Source organism: Dreissena polymorpha, chromosome 3 (assembly GCF_020536995.1).
Source record: "Dreissena polymorpha isolate Duluth1 chromosome 3, UMN_Dpol_1.0, whole genome shotgun sequence".
NCBI classification, from domain to species: Eukaryota; Metazoa; Mollusca; class Bivalvia; order Myida; family Dreissenidae; genus Dreissena; species Dreissena polymorpha.
Window position 1 is genome coordinate 41,606,929 of NC_068357.1, and position 19,904 is coordinate 41,626,832.

General features: G+C 39.6%; 1 protein-coding gene and 1 long non-coding RNA gene across 2 annotated transcripts; both read right to left on the reverse strand.

Moving 5' to 3' along the window:
* Nucleotides 1–549: 549 nt before the first annotated feature.
* On the reverse strand, nucleotides 550–14,069 carry LOC127874150 (uncharacterized). The gene is made up of 5 exons (XR_008046654.1): nucleotides 11,508–14,069; nucleotides 10,409–10,531; nucleotides 9,768–9,920; nucleotides 759–847; nucleotides 550–629 (listed from the first exon to the last, which is right to left on the reverse strand). It is a non-coding gene; the product is annotated as an uncharacterized LOC127874150 (long non-coding RNA).
* An 870-nt stretch (nucleotides 14,070–14,939) lies between these two features.
* Nucleotides 14,940–19,516, reverse strand: LOC127874151 (uncharacterized). Its single transcript, XM_052418342.1, has 2 exons — nucleotides 18,167–19,516; nucleotides 14,940–15,864 (listed from the first exon to the last, which is right to left on the reverse strand). Exons 1-2 carry the CDS (start codon nucleotides 18,794–18,796, stop codon nucleotides 15,832–15,834), a joined length of 663 nt encoding a protein of 220 aa, XP_052274302.1. The 5' UTR covers nucleotides 18,797–19,516; the 3' UTR covers nucleotides 14,940–15,831.
* Between the last annotated feature and the right edge of the window lie 388 nt (nucleotides 19,517–19,904).

Here is a 19,904-nt window from a genome sequence, read left to right on the forward strand (position 1 = left end):
ATACCTACACGTGCCTTATACTAATTATGTGGAATTTGTTTGATACAAAAGCATTCATAATATAGTCTTAAGTGTTGAACTTTCCACTAAAAATTCACTTGTAACATTCAATATTTATGTATCGATACCTTCATATAAAAGAAGAGTGGCTGCAATCTCTTTTCTTTTGTTGAGCGCGTCCTTCTTTTCAAAGATACATGGCAACCACAAAATATGGTTTTCTGCGAAGTGAAATTAGTAAGTGTTTGAATAATAGTAACGCATTTAAGCAAAAGGCCGGTTATGATTTTCAGACAGTAGTATAAACTGTGTACATGTTCCTGAAATTTTGATGTATAGTATAAATTAAAATTTCACATATTTTTCTTCCAAAAACTGCTCCTACGAAAAACAACAAAGGTTTAAACTGTTAGTATGATCCTTGTTATCTTGAAATCGACATTGTGTCGTTAATTTGAAATACGGTTTGACATTAACACAATTTTATCACATTTTAAAGAAACATAGATTACAGCGATTGATCGTCATACCATCACTATGTAAATGCCACAGTTGAAACCAGTTTTTAATGAACTGGAACTTCCAGCCTCCAGTTTGTGTTTTCATTCAAGGTTCGTCCGAGAAAGTTTCTGAAGAAAGAATGGCAACATGCAATTAAACGATCAATATGTTTGAACAAAAACGGAAAAAATGTTTTGATAAAATGTAGTTTATGTTATCAGTTGATGCTGTTCACTTCAGTATATTATTCAACTTACTTCCAGTTTTGTACCATGTGTCTTTGTTGGAAGGTTGTTTCTCCCAATGAGTCATAAAAGTACAGTACTTTCTTTTTCGGCTCAATAACCTGTAACAATAAACTAGAGCTAAGAGTGATTCATTCCCCCACCACAAACCTTAATTTAACAGTTGATGTATTGGAACGCGTTTGTTTTTCAAAAGATATGGTGTAATGTAGCCTTTATTTTTCTGGAAGCTTATCGTGGTTACTCCATACAATGCGCCTCGCGCGCGTAATCATCAAATTTGATAATCCTCGTATGCTAGACCTTTTTCCATTACGTATTGTCTACATCAACCACCGTTGTTTTTTACGGAATCAATAAATCTGTTAACTTACGACTGGAATTCAATTGTAACTTGGAGTCGTTAAAGTAAAAAACAACGCAAGCAATGGATGGACAGACGATAAAAAGATCTGAGCGGATTGGTAGGCGGACCATGTCGCACCAAGAAAAAACAAGCCCAGCACAAGATACAGATAAGCTTCTTAGAAATAAGTCAAGATCGCAAACGTCTTCAACTTCGACTCAGAGGACTAAATTGGAGTTGGCAAAACTCCAACTCGAGTATGAAAAAAGACAGGCAGACATAAAACTACAAGAACTACGTTTGCAAGAAAATATTTTAAAAGAAGAATTCAACTTGAGAATGGAGGAGACGAAGCTGTACATGATGGAACAAGATTACTCAGATCTGTCCTCATGCAGCAGTGGACGTACATACTTAAGGACCTTAGACTATATAAACAACCTTTCTGAACCGCAGTCTGCGCCTCAGCTGCAGTCTACGCCTCAGATGAAATCTACTCCTCAGCTGCAGTTTACGCCTCAGCCACAGTCTGCGTCTCAGCCGCAGCCTACGCCTTGGCTGCAATCGACGCTTCAGCCGCAGTCTGCGCTTCAGCTGCAGTCTACGCCTAAGCCGCTGTCTATGCCTATGCTGCAGTCTAAGCTTCAGCCGCAATCTACGCTTCAGCCGCAGTCTACGCCTCCTCCGCAGTCTACGCCTTGGCTGCAGTCTACGCCGCAGCCTATGCCTCAGCCGCAGTCTACACCTCAGCTGCTGTCTACACCTTAGCCGCAGTCTACGCCTTTGCAGCAGTCTACGCTTCAGCCGCAATCTACGCTTCAGCCGCAGTCTACGCCTTTGCTGCAGTCTACGCCTCAGCCTCAGTCTACGCTTCAGCTGCAGTCTACGCCTTGTCTGCAGTCTGCACCTCAGCTGCAGTCTACGCTTCAGCTGCAGTCTACGCCTTGGTCGCAGTCTATGCCTCAGCGGCAGTCTACGCCTCAGCTGATGTCTACGCTTCAGCCGCAGTCTACGCCTCCTCCGCAGTCTACGCCTCAGCCACAGTCTACGCCTTGACTGCAGTCTACGCCCCAGCCGCAGTCTATGCCGCAGCCTATGCCTCAGCCGCAGTCTACGCATCAGCTGCTGTCAACGCTTCAGCCGCAGTCTACGCCTCCTCCGCAGTCTACGCCTCAGCCTCAGTCTACGCTGCCGCTGCAGTCTACGCCTTGTCTGCAGTCTGCAACTCAGCTGCAGTCTACGCCTTTGCTGCAGTCTACGCCTTGGCCGCGGTCTATACCTCAGCCGCAGCCTACGCTTCAGCTGCAGTCTACGCCTTGTCTGCAGTCGGCACCTCAGCTGCAGTCTACGCCTTTGCTGCAGTCTACGCTTCAGCTGCAGTCTACGCCTTGTCTGCAGTCTACACCTCAGCTGCAGTCTACGCCTTTGCTGCAGTCTACGCATTGGCCGCAGTCTATACCTCAGCCGCAGCCTATGCCTCAGCCGAAGTCTACGCCTCAGCTGATGTCTACACTTCAGCCGCAGTCTACACCTCCTCCGCAATCTACGCCTCAGCCGCAGTTTACGCCTTGGCTGCAGTCTACGCCTCAGCCTCAGTCTACGCTGCAGCTGCAGTCTACGCCTTGTCTGCAGTCTACGCCTCAGCCGCAGCCTATGCCTCAGCCGCAGTCTACGCCTCAGCCGATGTCTACGCTTCAGCCGCACTCTACACCTCAGCTGCAGTCTACGCCTCATCTGCAGTCTGCGCCTCAGTTGCAGTCTGCGCCTCAGCTGCATTATACACCTTTTCCTGGTAGCCACTTACCTTTTGAACTGGTTATGCCTTCTTATCAGGTGCAAAACGCTAAGGGTGTAACAGATGCGCCATTTGTGTCAGACTTTTCCAAATACCTGATCAAGAAAGAGTTACTAATGGCACGTTTCTCAAGCTTTAATGATCAGCCTGGATCTTACCCAATATGGAAAGCAAGCTTTCAGGGTATAGTTGCTGAACTTGGAATGGGTCTATATGAAGAACTCGACTTGGTCATTAAATATTTGGGACCCAAATCTTCTACCCAAGCAAACAGTATCCGAGTGGCTAATGCATTTAATCCTGCCAGGGCAAAACAGCAAATATGGAATAGATTAAATGAACGTGATGGAAGGCCAGAAATGGTTGAGGCATCTGTCAGAGAAAAGCTGGCTCGTGTACCCAAAATAAACAATAACAATGAACACGCACGAATGTATGAATTGTTAGATATAGTTACAGAAATTGAATTTTTGAAGCAAGACTAAAGCTATAAGGCGCTGTTAGAGTATTTTGACACGTCGGTCGGTGTGAATTCAGTCTTACTGAAGCTGCCACAATTCATTCAGAACAAGTGGATAGATAGAGCAGCCAAACATAAACAAATAATCAATGTGGTTTATCCACCCTTCTGTGTGTTCACCGAATTTCTCTCGGAGATGTGTTCACGTTGCAACGATCCAGGCCTTGTGATCCCTTCGCAAGATCACATTGCTGTCTCGAGGGAACGGTCTTTTGCTACCAGGACAAATGCCACAGGTCCAACTAGAGCTGGGACATCGACTAATAACAGGACTTTTATAAATGTCAAGAAAACTGAAATGAGTGATTCAAAGTCGGAAAGAAAGAATAATTGCATTTTGCACGGAGTGGGACATCCTTTGAATGCCTGTAGACTCTTCAAACAAAAATCATTGCAGGAAAGGAAAAATTTATTACGAGAGAACAAAATTTGCTTCCGTTGCAGTGAGACTGATGAGCATTCATTTCGCAGATGCAAGAAAGATGTTATATGCTAAATTTGTCAGGACAGATCACACGCTATAGCCATGCATGGCGAAGTAAGAAGTTCAACATTGCTAAAATCAAACAGCATAATAGTGGGGAGCAGACAGCTGATAAGTCAAGTAAAATTTCAGCGTTATGCACGTCGTTATGTGGTGACTTCAGTGGGCGCTCCTGTTCCAAGACTATGTTTGTCAATGTGCATATAAACCCAGACCAGCAAGTGTTTGTCTATGCCATGCATGATGATCAAAGCAACAGAACTTTAGCTAGTCTAGCTCTTTTAGACGAACTTGGAGTGACTGGGCCGGTGCAAAGATACACACTCAACTCCTGTGGTGGAAGTACGGTCATCAATGCACGCATTGTTCCAGAGATGTACATAAGATCTGCCGATGGTACTAGTGAACTGACATTGAACAATGTAGTCGAATGTGACATTCCAAATGATCGATCTGAAATTCCTACACCAGAAATAACTCACCATTACCCTCATCTCAATGGTCTCACTAGTTGTATACCACCTTTGGACGAAAAGGCTGAAATTGGTTTGATCATTGGAAGGGATACACTCGAAGCACATCCTGTTAAGGAACAGGTGGTTGGGCGGAAGGGTGAACCATTTGCGCAGCGTCTCCACTTAGGATGGGTTATTGTGGGCGAAGTGTGCCTAGGCAAAGTTCACCAACCTGCTTTCAAAAACACTTTCAAAACTCATGTTACAAATGGTCGTCCTTCATTGTTTGCCCCATGCAAAAGTGATGTGGCTCTTAAGGAACAACTTGATCATGGCTTGTTGGACGATAGTCTTGGCAAGTATGTGTTTTAAAAAAAAAGCGAAGATGACAAAATCGGTTTATCCCGGGAAGATATTGATTTCCTAAAGATTTTGAATGAAAGTATGAAGAAGGATGGCAGTGGACATTGGAAAGCCCCACTTCCATTTCTAAAACCAAGGCCCCGATTGCCGAATAACAGGATCCAGGTGTACAAAAGGGTTCAGATTCTCGACAATTCTTTAGAGAAGAATCTTACAAAACAACGCCACATGTTCGAGTTTATGGATCAGATCTTCAAATCAGGTGCAGCTGAAAGGGCTCCTGCATTACCACAGGGGACAGAAACCTGGTATTTACCCCTTTTTGGCGTGTACCATCCACGGAAACCTGACAAAATCAGAGGTGTTTTCGACTCTTCAGTGGTTTTCAATAGCAGCTCTTTGAATGCAGTGCTTCTGTCTGGTCCGAACTTTACCAACAACTTGCATGGAGTTCTGCTGAGATTCAGGTGCAATTCAGTTGCCATCATGTGCGACATCCAACAGATGTTTTACTTTTTGGTTGAGGAGACTCATAGAGACTTCCTGAGGTTCTTTTGGTATGAATCTAATGATCCATCTAAACCACTGACTGAGTACCGCATGACAGTACATGTTTTTGGAAACACTCCCTCTCCATCTGTAGCTACGTATGGTCTTCGTAAGACTGTAGAAGATGCTGAACCAGAAATCAAGAGGTTTGTTGAAAACGTTTTCTATGTTGATGACGGATTGACTTTCTGCGTTACCTCAGAAGAAGCTATTAGGTTGATACGAATGACACAACAAGCACTGTAGACCGCAAACATTAAACTTCAAAAAATAGTTTCGAACGTAATTGAAGTAATGGCTGCCTTTCCAGCAGAAGACAGAGCAAACAGTGTTTCGTCGCTGGACATCTTTGCTGATGATCTTCCCATTCAGGCCAGTCTTGGTTTGTCCTGGAATATCAGTGAAGATCTGTTTAGTTTCAACCTCAACATACCTGATACGCCATTCACCAAGCGCGGTGTAATCTCTGCTGTTAGCAGCATTTTTGACCCACTTGGGTTTCTAAGCCCAATAACTATTCAAGGTAAAATTCTTGCTCGTGAGATCATAGCTCATGGTTCAGGCATGTGGGATGAAAGGTTGCCTGATCATCTTGAGAAAAAGTGGAAACTTTGGAAGGAGTTACTTAAATCTACTGAAGGAATTCGCATTCGAAGAATGTTCTTACTAAACGATTTGAGCTACGCAGATTCATTTAAGGTAGACGTGTTCTCTGATGCATCCGAAAAGGCGATCTTTGCAGTCGCGTATATGAGAGCCTTATTTGGTTCATAGGAAGAAGTTGGTTTCATCATGGGTAAATCCAAACTGACTCCAGCTGGAGGCAACACTATTCCTAGACTAGAACTGTGCGCCGCTGTTCTTGCCACAGAATTAGCAAACGTAATTTCAGACCAATTGAGTATTTCCTTGTAGAATTTCTTGTACCACACAGACAGTAGAATCGTTTTGGGATACATTCATAATCGAAAACGTCGCTTCTACACATATGTTGCCAACCGAGTTGACATTGTCCTCAAACGATCTAGCCGACAGCAGTGGCAGTATGTGGCCACGCAAAACAATCCAGCAGACTTGGGTACCAGACCTTTGACTTCTCCTAATGAGCTGACAAGAAGTATATGGATCCTTGGAACAACCCTGTCGAATCAAAGGGACTCTTGTAACAACAAGGACAATACAGCATTCGAGCTTGTGGATGAAGAGAATGACTGTGAAATCCGTCGCTCTTTGAATGTAAAAGCTACCAAGGTTAAAGACAACTTAGCCTCAAGGTTTGAACGATTCTCAACTTGGAAATCTCTTGTAAAGGCCATCTGCATTCTTAAAAGAGTATGTCGATCGCACAAAAGGGATGGTATTGTCGCTGTCGATAGCCTAGAAGAGCTCAGAGAAGCCGAGCAGTTTGTTATCAAGTCGACCCAAAGAGCAGCGTTTGAAGAAGAGCTGTTGTCCCTAAAATGTGGAGAGAAGATACTGTCAAATAGTAAAATCATTCAGCTCACACCCTTTCTGGACGGGGATGGGATTCTCCGTGTAGGTGGTCGGATCAGAAGGTCACCAGTGGAAAACACACTTAAGCACCCTATAATACTCCCAAGGAAATGTCACGTCGCCGCACTACTAACGCGACACTTTCATGAAAAGGTTTAACACCAGGGAAGGACGATAACAGAGGCCTCTATTCGCAGCCATGGATATTGGGTCATTGGGGGCAAAAGATTAGTTTCTTCTATAATACACGCTTGCGTCACTTGTCGTAAACTTCGCGGAAAGTTCCAACAACGGCAAATGGCCGAACTCCCAGCAGACAGAGTCACGCCCACAGCGCCCTTTACTTGTGTTGGTGTTGATGAGTTCGGTCCGTGGCACGTGACAACCCGCAAGACACGAGGTGGACAAGCTGAAAGTAAGAGGTGGGCTGTACTATACTCGTGTCAGTTCACGAGGGCTGTTCATATTGAATTGGTAGAGGACATGGCAGTTCTGCCTTCATCAACTCTCTTCGTAGATTTGCTGCGCTTAGAGGTCCAATACAGGAAATCCGGTCGGACAGGGGAACCAATTTTATTGGCGCACTTGATGACCTTGGTGCCCAAGCTATATGTGTTGAAAAGGATCCTGTGGTAACGCATCTTAAAGACAACAAGATAATTTGGAGATTCAACCCTCCTCATGCGTCGCATATGGGAGGTTCATGGGAACGTCTAATAGGTATTGCAAGAAGAGTTCTGGACTCTATGCTACTTGGAAACCATGGAAGAGCATTAACACACGAAGTACTGTCTACGTTCATGTATGAAGTCTGTGCTATAATCAACTCGCGACCTATAGCTCAGATATCCTACGACCCAGAAGAACCAGAAGTTATGACTCCTGCTTTACTTCTTACGCAGAAACCGTGTCAGCTTAGCGGACTGGTCACCACAGAGAGTTTGAAAGAGATATACTCTTCTCAATGGAAGTATGTGCAGGTTTTGTCAAACACGTTCTGGAAACGTTGGAAACAAGGTTATCTACAGTGCTTGCAGAAAAGACAGAAATGGAAGCTGGAGGAGGAAAATGTGCGTGCTGGAGATGTCGTTATCCTCAGAGATCATGAGTTGCATCGGAATCGTTGGCCACTGGGTGTGATTGAGAGCATCTATCCTAGCGAAGACGGCAAGGTACGGTCTGTGGAAGTGCGTGTCGTGCAGGATGGGAAGACTTCGAACTTCGTCAGACCAACTACTGAGCTCATCAGGTTGATTGACTGAACTACAGTGTTATTCCAAGGATGTGTGTGAATTGGTTTGAACATGCATAAGCAATTATTAACTTGATATGAACATCATCTTGAGTGTTTTGTCCAGTTTCATGTACCTTGTATGTGTTTAGCATTTAATGTGTTATGCTTTACTGTGTAGTATGTTTTCACTTCTACAAGATGTTGTTTGAACTTTATTTTCAGTTTATGAAAGATAATTGTATATTTTCTGGTTTTTGAGACATGGATATGATTAAGTGCTTGGTATAAATTCACCTAAGCCTACTGTTATTGACAATATCATGTATATTGTAGTTCATTGTTAAAACCTTTCATTGTGTTCCAATATTTTATCTTAAATTTCATTTTGTGTGATATATTCGGTATCAGGTGGGGAGTGTATTGGAACGCGTTTGTTTTTCAAAAGATATGGTGTAATGTAGCCTTTATTTTTCTGGAAGCTTATCGTGGTTACTCCATACAATGCGCCTCGCGCGCGTAATCATCAAATTTGATGATCCTCGTATGCTAGACCTTTTTCCATTACGTATTGTCTACATCAACCACCGTTGTTTTTTACGGAATCAATAAATCCGTTAACTTACGACTGTAATTCAATTGTTACTTGGAGTCGTTAAAGTTGATATATAAAAGTAATGTGATTTCCAATTGGAATAAAAGTACACTGTCTATTCTCGATAGAACTCACTAAGTTACAACTACACATTAAGTTTGATGTTTGTAGTTTGAAACACTTTCATAATATAGCCAATGTTGAAGCTGACGCAGTGACCTTTACCTTGATATCTGAGAGTTTGTGGTGCTCAAAATTCATTGGTATGCATCTAAATATGAAGGTTGTTAAAGGAAGCACTTTAGCGGTAATCAAGAGTCTATGTTAATTTTTGTTTAATGAGAGAACACAGTGACTTTAACCTAGTGACCAAAATGTAGTTTGATATGTAGAACTTATTGAGGTGCTTATATATACATGAAAAATGAAGATTTTAAATGGAATCACTTGAACTTTCCCATTAGAGGTCCAAGTGACCTTGACCTTTGACATAGTGACCTGAACAAGTGCTGTCGCTATAGGATGACATATGCTCCCTATAAACGCTTTCATAGAAGTAATTGAAATGCACTAAATGACGTCGTGATCTAGTTTTTGACCCGATATGACCCATATTCGAACTTGACCTAGATAATGTCTAGATACAACTTCTGACCAAGTTTGGGGAAGATCGGATGACAATTGCTTGACTTATTGAAACTAATCCGGACGGACGGACTGACTGACGGACGGTGCGATTTTAATATGCCTCCAGAACCTATGTTCTGGGGGCATAAAAATGATGTGGCATGTAAGACTAATAGCAGAGCATCAAAGTATGAATTCTGAAGGCTGTAGATGGAAGCACTTTTATTACATAGTCAATCATACAGTTTGCTTTAACATATCACATTGACTTTGACCTTTCACATAGGGACCCGAAAATGGGTCTGACAAGGCCGTACCACTGGTCCAACGTGTCCCGTAATTTTAATAAGATATACTTTTTACGGAAATGTTCAAGATGAACAGTCATGTGGTTTAACGGATAAGCATCCGCTAAACTTCATTTTGGCGTTTCGAAGCAACCGTTAAGAAGCAATAAGTATTTAGTTTCTTAATCCACAATTGGAGTTCCGTTCTAGTTTTTCAGCACTTTTCGCGCCAAATGTTGTGGCATATTGGGCATGTATAATTAGTGAATACTTACGTCTTCCATTGTATGGCCCTGATGATCTTCGATCTTGGGCAGGTCAATGAAAATGCATTTTTCCATTGTGACCTCGTCAAATACTGCCGACTGTAGGTCGTTTCTCAATTGTTGCCAGCACATGTCCTGGCATAAATGACTATCTTTCTTAGGCTACAAATTAAAATATCAATAATGCTGATTGAATATTGAATCAAAACTATAACGTAGAACTTTTTGTACATGAAATAAAAATTTGAAGTAGTTCGTAATTAAAAATTTAAAACGGTTATAGTTTGGTAAACAAGCACTTAAAAGTCTTCCGGAATAGAATTCATTTGAATTAAAAACATGCTGTTTGTTGACGAGTCCCATCACAAATAAAATTCTGCGATTGAACGTACAATTTCCCCATAATTATTGAAACAAATGGACTGTATAGTTTACGCTTACCAAACTTATGTATAAGTGTGTGTGTGTGTGTGTGTGTTTGTGTGTGTGTGTGCGCGCGCGTGCGTGCGTGCGTGCGTGCGTGCGTGTGTGTGTGTGTGTGTGTGTGTGTGTGTGTGTGTGTGTGTGTGTGTGTGTGTGTGTGTGTGTGTGTGTGTGTGTGTGTGTGTGTTTGTGTGTGTGTGTGTGTGTGTTTGTTTGTTTGTGTGTACCTTATAACCTGGGAATCTAATGCACTCCCTCAGTAATATTGAGGCTGTGCATCTCAGCATTTTGGAGCCCGTGACTCTCTTTTTATAGGCCATTTGCGTATAGTTGTGATCGCCGGTTTCAACCTGTAAATACACAGATACAACATTTAATATAATATCAATATAGACCATTTGAATGCAACCAAAATAACATTATAGTAGACCCGGTTGAAATCGGTATGTAGAAGATATGAGTACACTGAATTAAGTTCACTTTAATAATTTTGGCACTTAATATATAAGATAATAATTACCGGTATATTATATTATAATGTTGACACTTACTATATATAAAAGAATAATTATAATAAAGCTAATGCGATCTGAAGTTCCTCCGATGCATCAATGAGCAGCTATGTTATCATTAGTAAAAGCTAGCAAAGTGCCGTCGAATATACTATACTTTAATCAGTGAATCGTTCCTCGACGGAGTTCTGTGACAGTCCAACGAGTACAGTTACAGTTCTACAGAGACATTTTATTTTTAGATACATACTCGCGACTCGCGGCGTGTAGGGAGTTTATATATTCACTAGTATCAAAATCTGGCCGTATACACATATTTATATAGGTATTTTACATTTTATAGTTTGTCACAGGGTGAGACAAGTAGGAAGCTTGACCGGGGCTCAAACCCGAGAACCTTCACTTAAAGGGCAAATGCTCTACCGACTGATCTGCCTGGTTGCCTACACGCACTCTCTCCTATATATTGACGCAATTGATTTAAGCTTTTAATTGGACAAGAAAGTGGAAAATATTGTTTAGAAAGTAATTTTGTTTGTGCTTTAATACAATGAGATCTAAAGACCTGCATAATGAAAATGAAAGTAAAATTGTGAGAAAGTTATAACTTACCAAAAAAATTATACAGGTATAATGTAAAAATACACTCGAAGTTGTCGATCCGTCGAGAGCAAACAAACCAAAATATCAAAGTAAAACATGGCAAACTCAGTTGTATTGAGTCGTTTCATGAGACATAATGAAAGATGCAACATCTCTCACGCACCTAAAGAATATAAAGCAAACCATTAATATTTAGAGCATTGATATTTACGAGCTTATTTGTACTCTAGTTGGCCTGTTTCCTATGGTCGGGACCTTGGTGGCATTCAAGTAACCGGAAGCCGACGATCACAAATGGTGCACCAGTAGATGGTATTGGACTTCCTTTTTTGACACGTGTGTCATCCTTGAAGCGGATTCGGTTAGAAACTATAGTGAGTGACAGCATATAGTGAAGTTATCATAAAACAGAAAAATAAAAATCCAAATAAAACGAGGCCAGTGCACTGCTTGTCGTTGTTCGCTCGTTTAAATAGTTCAAATATTGTATTCCATTGCCAATATATGCATTATGTTCTTCCTAATGTTATACGTTCATAACAACAATACAAGCATGGCACTATATTGCCATCATACAGCCCAGGCTTTGATTGTTGCTGTTCCAATACTGTCAATGCATGGCATTCTATTGTCAACAAATACAACATGCTCCGCCTGTTGATATATGTACATGACACCAGCAAAGGCATGGTATTCTACGTTCAACATGTAGAATATGCACCTCCTGATGTCATCACATAAAACCAACCAAGGCATAACATACTCCGCCTGACGTTATATGTTCATGACCACAGCAAAGGCATGGTATTCTATTGTCAACATTTAAAACATGCTCCGCCTGTTGCTTAAGTTAACGTTCATGACAACAGGCAAGGCATGATATTTTGTTGTCAAAATATAGAAAATGCTCTGTCTGTTGTATTATGCTCATGACAACAGCAAAGGCATGGTATTCTTTTATCACCATATACAACATGCTCTGCCTTTTGTTATATGTTCATTGCACAGGTCAATGCAGGATATTATTTTGTCAGCATATAGAACATGCTCAGCCTGTTGCTATGCGTTCATGACAACAGACAATGAATTATATTCCAATGTGAACATATAGAACATGTTCTGTGTGTTGTCAAACGCTCATAACAACAGTCAAGGCAGAATATTATTTTGTCAACATTCTTTGCCTTTTGTTATATGTACAACTTATAGAACATGCTCCGCCTGTTGTTATGCGTTCATAACAACAGGCCATGCATAGTATTATTTTGTTTACATAAAGAACATTCTCTTACTGTTGTTATATATTTACGACAGCAGTCAATGCAGGGTTTTGTATTGCTGCCATATAGACCATGCTACGCCTGTTGTTATATATTCATTACAACAGTCAAGACATGGTATTCCATTGTTAACATATAGAACATGCTCTGCCTGTTGATATATGTTAATTACAACAGTCTAGGCATAGTACGCTATTATCAAAGTATACAACATGCTCTGCCTGTTGTTATATGTTCATGACAACGGTAAAGGCACGGTTTCCTATTGTCAACATATAAAACATGCTCCGCCTGTTGTTATGCGTTCATAACAACAGGCTATGCACAGTATTATATTGTTTACATATATAGAACATTCTCTTAATGTTGTTATATATTCATGACAGAAGTCAATGCAGGGTATTCATTCTATTGCTGCCATATAAACCATGCTACGCCTGTTGTTATATGTTCATTACAACAGTCAAGACATGTTATTCCATTGTTAACATATAGAACATGCTTTGCCTGTTGCTAAATGTTCATTACAACTGTCCTAGGCATGGAACGCTATTATCAACTTATACAACATGCTCTGCCTGTTGTTATATGCTCATGACAACACGGTAAATGCACGGTTTCCTATTGTCAACATATAAAACATGCTCTGCCTGTTGTTATACTTTCATGAGAACATGCAAGGCAGAATATTATATTGTCAACATATAGAACATGCTTTTTCTGTTGTTACATGTTTATTACAACAGCCATGGCATGGTACTCTATCATCAATATATGGAAAATGCTCCGCCTGTGTTTTTTCGCGTTCATAACAACAGTCAATGCATAGTATTCTATGGTTATCATATAAAACATGCTCTTAATGTTGTAATATGTTTATGACAACTGTCAAGGCAGGATATTTTATTATTGCCATATAGACCATGCCACGCCTGTTGTTAAATGTTCATGACAGCAGTCAATACATGGTATTCTATTGTCAACATATAGAACATGCTCTGCATGTTGTTATTCGCTCATAACAACAGCAAAGGCATGTTTTTTTTGTAAACATATATCATTTAATAAAATTATCCTCTACCTGCTAGTTGACGTTGATGACATCAGTTCGTGTAGGTGGTATTTTATTCTCAAAGCACATACAATGATATTCCTGTTGTTATTTCGCTCATAACAACATTCAATTAATCATACTAAGTACATTGGACGCAATTTCACTATAATTTTAACCAATTAAATTCTACATAATATTTTTTAATTTAGAATGAACGAAAACTGGTGGTGGCAAGTATAATAAAGGTACTGGTAACTCTTGAAAGCGAGTAGTATCTCGAAGTTTTTCAACATTTACCTTTATGATAGCAATATATTCTACTAAATAATCACACACATGTTATCAAGTCATGTTGATGCATCTTATGGGTTTTTTTGCTAGTAAAACAGTGTGAAAATATGGCGACGTTTTGCTTAATTGACATAAATGTTACGTCGTCGCCGGGGCCATGTTCATTTTGGTTATGCGAATGGATGCTTGGTTTTAATGATTAAGTTCAGTCACAAATTATTTTAAAAGGCACCATTGTCTTGCACCGATCTACGATTTAATAGTGTTACAAACCGGGGTTACACATTACTTAATGGCATCAATTTGATAAAAACATATGTTCAAAACTGATTCCCGCAATACTACTCTTACGTTTGTTTAATTTCAGCGTTTTTAAAAATCATTATTTGAATGTTAAATACACTTAAAACTACCTTTAAACTACAAGATATAGTTATATCAAAATATGCAGTTACAGGGACCTAAACAAACAGGTCCCTTGCAGTTATCAGCATGCATCATACATTTATAATTACCTGAGAAATCAAAACTCCCAAAATTCTTCGATGACCGCACTTGTACAAACGATGTGCCTGTACAATATTCAAACTCATTAATGATATCTTCACAGTCGCTTAACGAAAGACAACTTCCGAAAAAATTTCCAAATTTGTACTCAAATTATAATTGTATGAGTAAATTATACTTACCTGACATATGTACTTTAGGATTCTATCTCGGCCCGAAAATAACTCGCTATACGGTAGGCGCCTCATTATAGACGACTACCGGAAATAAACAACTTTCGCGCATGCGTATCGTAGTATCCTCTCTGCACGACCTCATGCTCGAATCACTTTCCTTGGCGCCTTCGAAGGCCTCAGAAAGTAGTCTGAAAAAGAGGGGAGGTAGGGTGGGTTTGTACATATGTCAGGTAAGTATAATTTACTCATAACATTATAATTTGAGTACAAAGTTGGAAATTTCATTTCCTAAATTATGTACTTACCTGACATATGTACTTTAGGATTCCTTCCCAAAGCAGTCCCTCTTTGGAGGAGGGTTCAGGTACTTTCTGACCACTCCAACAATTATAGAAGATCATCTCATCCCAGAGTTTTCTATATCTTCTAATTCATAAAAACTGCTACAACAGTCCCTCTTATATACACAATAATAACTGTACACAGCACAAATCATGTATTCTTATTCACCTTTCCACATATTTAAACAATATATTAAAAAAATATATGATTGATAAACCACTACTTGTGACCATCATATATATGATATGTTTCATACTGTTGACTTAAAAACAGTTCACATTCCGGAAAATAACTCGCCGGGGAGAAAACATTATTATTTAAGAAAATCAAATGATACATCTTTAAAATAGAACTTCACAAAAGTAGATGACCTACTCCAATCCGCACTGTCCAAAACATCTTTCAATGGAGCTCCCTTAAAAAGAGCCCATGATGGTCCGATTGACCTAGTTGAATGACCTTTAACTTTAGGTACATTCACTTTTTTTTTTATCTTGTGTGACTTTTGAATAGTCTTAACAATCCATGACGAAATTGTCTGACTTGAAGCCGGTCTATGTGGTTTATTTACAGTTAAAAATAATTTCAAAGAGTCCTTCTCTTTTGAATTCCTAATTTGTTCTGTTGATTTCAAATAACAAGTCAATGCTCGTTTTGGATCCAACAACTTGTTCTTTGGAAAAGCAGGAATAAAAATAGTATTGCTCTGATTTGAACCTCTGTCCTGTTTCGATAAACCATTCCTTATGAAAGTTACACCTTTTGCTTTTACATTCACAGAATTTTCTCCCAAAGTCAAAGATTGTAAATCTCCACATCTGCGAAAAGTTGTAATTGCTATGAGAAAAACTGTCTTGTAAGTTACATACTTTTAACTGGCTGTCTTTATTGGCTCAAACGGTGGTTGCTTGAAGGCATCTAAAACAAACAATAAATTCCATTCAGGTACAAGTCTTTTAACTGGTGGCCTTTCAATGAAAATGCCTTTCAGTAAACGAATAATATAGGGGTGTTGACCCACTGGTATTCTGTCCACCGTGTTCAACATAGAAGACATCATTGATCTATAGCCTGAAATTGTTTTGTATTTTAAACCATCTTTATATAGATCAGCTAAAAAATTAGCACAGTTATTTAAAGATGGACTATAGGGATCAATTTGTCTTTTACCACACCAGCTAAGGAATTTCCTAAATTTACATCTATAATCTTTCTGGGTTCCGATTCTCCATGATGAACACAATAATTTTCTAGATTGTCTAGAAAATCCTTCTGTTTCATACCGTGTGTCGATAATCTCCATGCAGTCAGTGTTAGAAGTTTTGGATTCGGATGTAACATCCCTTTCTGAAGCAATAAATCTTCCATTTCTGGAAGCTTGACTGGTGGAGCTATCAACAACTGAAGAATCATTGGCATTGGATACCAATGCTGACGTTCCCACATTGGTGTTATCAGAATCAATTCGCACTGAAACTTCATCATGTGTTTGAGTACCTTGCCCAACAGACTTATGGGTGGAAATGCATATGCCATCATGCCTTCCCAACTTATGGACAGAGCATCCTGTGTCAGTGCTAATGCATCTAGATTCCATGAGCAAAACACTGGACATTGTTTGTTCTCTGCTGTCGCAAACAAATCTATAAGCGGAGTCCCCCACATCCAAAACAGATGGTTTACTACAGTCTTGTTCAGTGACCATTCTGTAGACTGAAGTTGGTGTCGGCTGAGAAAATCCGCTAATACATTTGCCTGCCCCTTGATATGTACTGATTTCAATTTCATATTGTGGTGTAGAGCTAGGAACCAGATGCTCTGAGCTAATTCGCAAAGTCTCATCGATTTTGTACCTCCCTGTTTGTTCAAATATTGAACTGCGCTGGAATTGTCCGATCGAATCAATACATGTTTGTTCTTTTATATCGGAACAAAATTTTTCAATGACAGATGTACCGCCTTCAATTCCAGATAATTTATATGCTCTGTACTCTGGTTCCTGGACCAAACACCCTGCACAACATGGTTGTTCACAAAACCACCCCATCCCACCATTGATGCATCGCAAGTCATTGTTATCTGTGAATTTGTTTGAATTGGTTGCAAAGACACCCCTTTTTGAAAATTGGCTTGATGTAACCACCAATGGAGACTGGATCTCACAGACTGTGTACATGGGACTTCCCAGTGCAAAGACATTCTGGCTGGACTCCAGTTTCGTAACAAATGCATTTAAAGGGATCTCATATACAGTCTTGCATTTGGTACAATTTCCAGTGTGGATGCCATCATTCCAAGAACTATCAAATATTGTCTTGCTTTTGTGTAACAATTGATTAGCAGATGAATTGCCTTTACTAATTTTTGAAATCTTTCTGCCGTTGGATAAACCAGGCCTTTCTTTAATTGAAAAACTGTTCCTAAATATGTCAGAATCTGTACAGGAATGAGAGTGGATTTGTTTTTGTTTATTACGAAACCTAGATTCAGTAGAAGATTGAGCGTTATCTCTCTTTCTGTTAGTAATATTTGTCTTTCTTGATTCAGTTGTATCCAGTCGTCCAGATACACTGCTAATCGTATGGCTTTTACTCTTAGATAAGCTGCCACAACTGACAATATTTTTGTGAAAACTCGTGGAGAGACAGTTGGTCCGAAACATAATGTTTTGAATTGGAAAACTTTCCCCTTCCATGCAAATCTGAGGAATTTTCTGTGTTTCTTGAATATGCCTATGTGAAAATAAGCGTCTTTTAAGTCGAAAGATATCGCCCAATCGTTCTTCTGAACTAGATTTAACACTTTTGTCAATGTGTCCATCTTGAAATGTTGAAATGTTGCTTTCGGAGATAATGATTTAGTGGTTTTAGATTTATGACAGGTTTTAAATCTCCTGTCTTTTTCTTGACTAAAAATAGAGTACTGTAAAAACCTGTCGTCCAATTTGTTTTCGGTACGATTTCTATAGCATTTTTTTTGCATTAAAGAATCTATTTCTTCCTGCATAATATGTTCGTTTTCGATACTGAAATAAGTTTGTTTTATACCTTGAAAAATTGGTTTCTTTATGAATTCCAATTTGTAACCCTCTTTTATAATTGATAAAACCCATTTGTCTGTTGTAATCAACTGCCAATTTGTTTGAAAATGAGTTAATCTGTCCCCTACTGGTATCTCCGGTCGCAACATTAACAGACCTGACTGGTCATTGTTTACTAACCTTGGCAACTGTAGCCCTTGGTCTGTTATTGGCTGTATAGCTGCCCCGACCTCTCGAGCTACCAGATCTGTGCTCCGTTCGAAAAGTACTTCGTGATTCCGCATTGTATTTTGGAATGCGAAATGTAGGTGGCGCTCTATTGTATTCATTTGGCTGAACACCCATTATTGTATTTGTCTTAACATATTGTCTTTTGACAGATGTTTGTTGTTCTGTCTGGTCACTGGCTTTCCTCTTAAATGTTTCCTTCTTTTGCAATTTTTCCGGCAATAACTCTTCAAGTGTTTTTCTTTTGTCTTTCTTTTGTTTGAGAGTCTTTTCCAATTCTTCACCAAACACCCCGTCACCTCTCAAGGGTAGGTTACTGATTATCCTTGAATCATCAAGTTCATATAAAGAAGTCTCGCTCATTGTGACTTGTCTACGTATGATATGAAAAAATGCTCCTGCTCTACCAAATTGATCTAGACTTCTTGTGGATAAAGCAAAAATGTCCTTCACTTTTTTCTCAATGTCTGGTTTATCTGTAGCCATGTCCATTAACATTGCAAGCGATTGTTGCATGTACATCTGTGTAACAATACCCATGTAGACACTTTGTTGTCCTCTGTATGCGGTCTTCTCCACCATTTTGTTTGGTTGTGAAAACAGAAAAGTTCCCTGTTTAGCGAATGAAGCTATAGAACCAAACTTTTTTGTTAGACACGTGTCTACAATATCGTCCAATGTAGGTACACGTAAAAAATGTTCAGTGTCTTCATCAACTGGAAATAAATCTTTGCACTCTCCAGAAAAGGCTGTTACATTATTAGGTGTCTTAGACCGATAGCTTTGTTCCAAAATTTCTTTCTGTGAATTTTCTAAGCAAATGCCAGTTGGCTTTTGTGCATCTTTTTTCAAACATGCATCTTCTCCAAAAATGTCTTTCAAATATCTGCGTACACTCGCACTGTGCTCTGTGTCTTCCTCTTCTGAATCAGACAACGAAAAATGTTCAGAGGAAGCAGGATGAATGGAAAGCACGTCATCTTGACGATTACTTGTGGAACTTTGACCAGTTCACTCTTCATAATTGGGACTTTTATCACTCCCCTGGTCATAATTGGGGCTTTTGCCATTCCCCTGCTTTGAATTACCATGTCTTTGTGACTGGCATTGCAACAATGCAACAATATTGTGTAAAATGTTTTCAAGTTTACCGTATTTCTCGTCAAAACGATCCTCTAATAAGTCAACTTTGGAACGTCTTTTTTCTGCTTGCCAGACACTGTGTTATTACTCACGTCACTGTGTCCCATATCTTCTTCCTCGTTATCCACAAACGGAGAACGATTATTTTTATTTTTAACAAACACTTCATCCATGCTGAAAAAAAGCGAGTAACAAACGCCTTCGAAGGCGCCGAGAAGAAAAGTGATTCGAGCATGAGGTCGTGCAGAGAGGATACTACGATACGCATGCGCGAAAGTTGTTTATTTCCGGAAGTCGTCTATAATGAGGCGCCTTCCGTATAGCGAGTTATTTTCGGGCCGAGATAGAATCCTAAAGTACATATGTCAGGTAAGTACATAATTTAGGAAATGAAACTGTTTTCTTTCCATGAGAAAAGTTCATTCCACGTTGTTTCCATCGCGCGAAAATGCAACCGAAACCATGTGCATTTCACACAGCTAAAAATAAACCAGGCTTTATTTTGACCGCTTTATTTATAAACATAAATTTCCAGAATCTATTTAAT

What these genes read in the sequence shown, in the direction of transcription:
- LOC127874151 (XM_052418342.1), bottom strand. Translation starts at nt 18,796, where the DNA reads ATGGTGGAGAAGACCGCATACAGAGGACAACAAAGTGTCTACATGGGT. An exon ending in CAAGGGCTACAGTTGCCAAG is followed by an intron (nt 15,865 to 18,166) that starts GTTAGTAAACAA and finishes TGTTTGTTTTAG; the next exon opens with ATGCCTTCAAGCAACCACCG.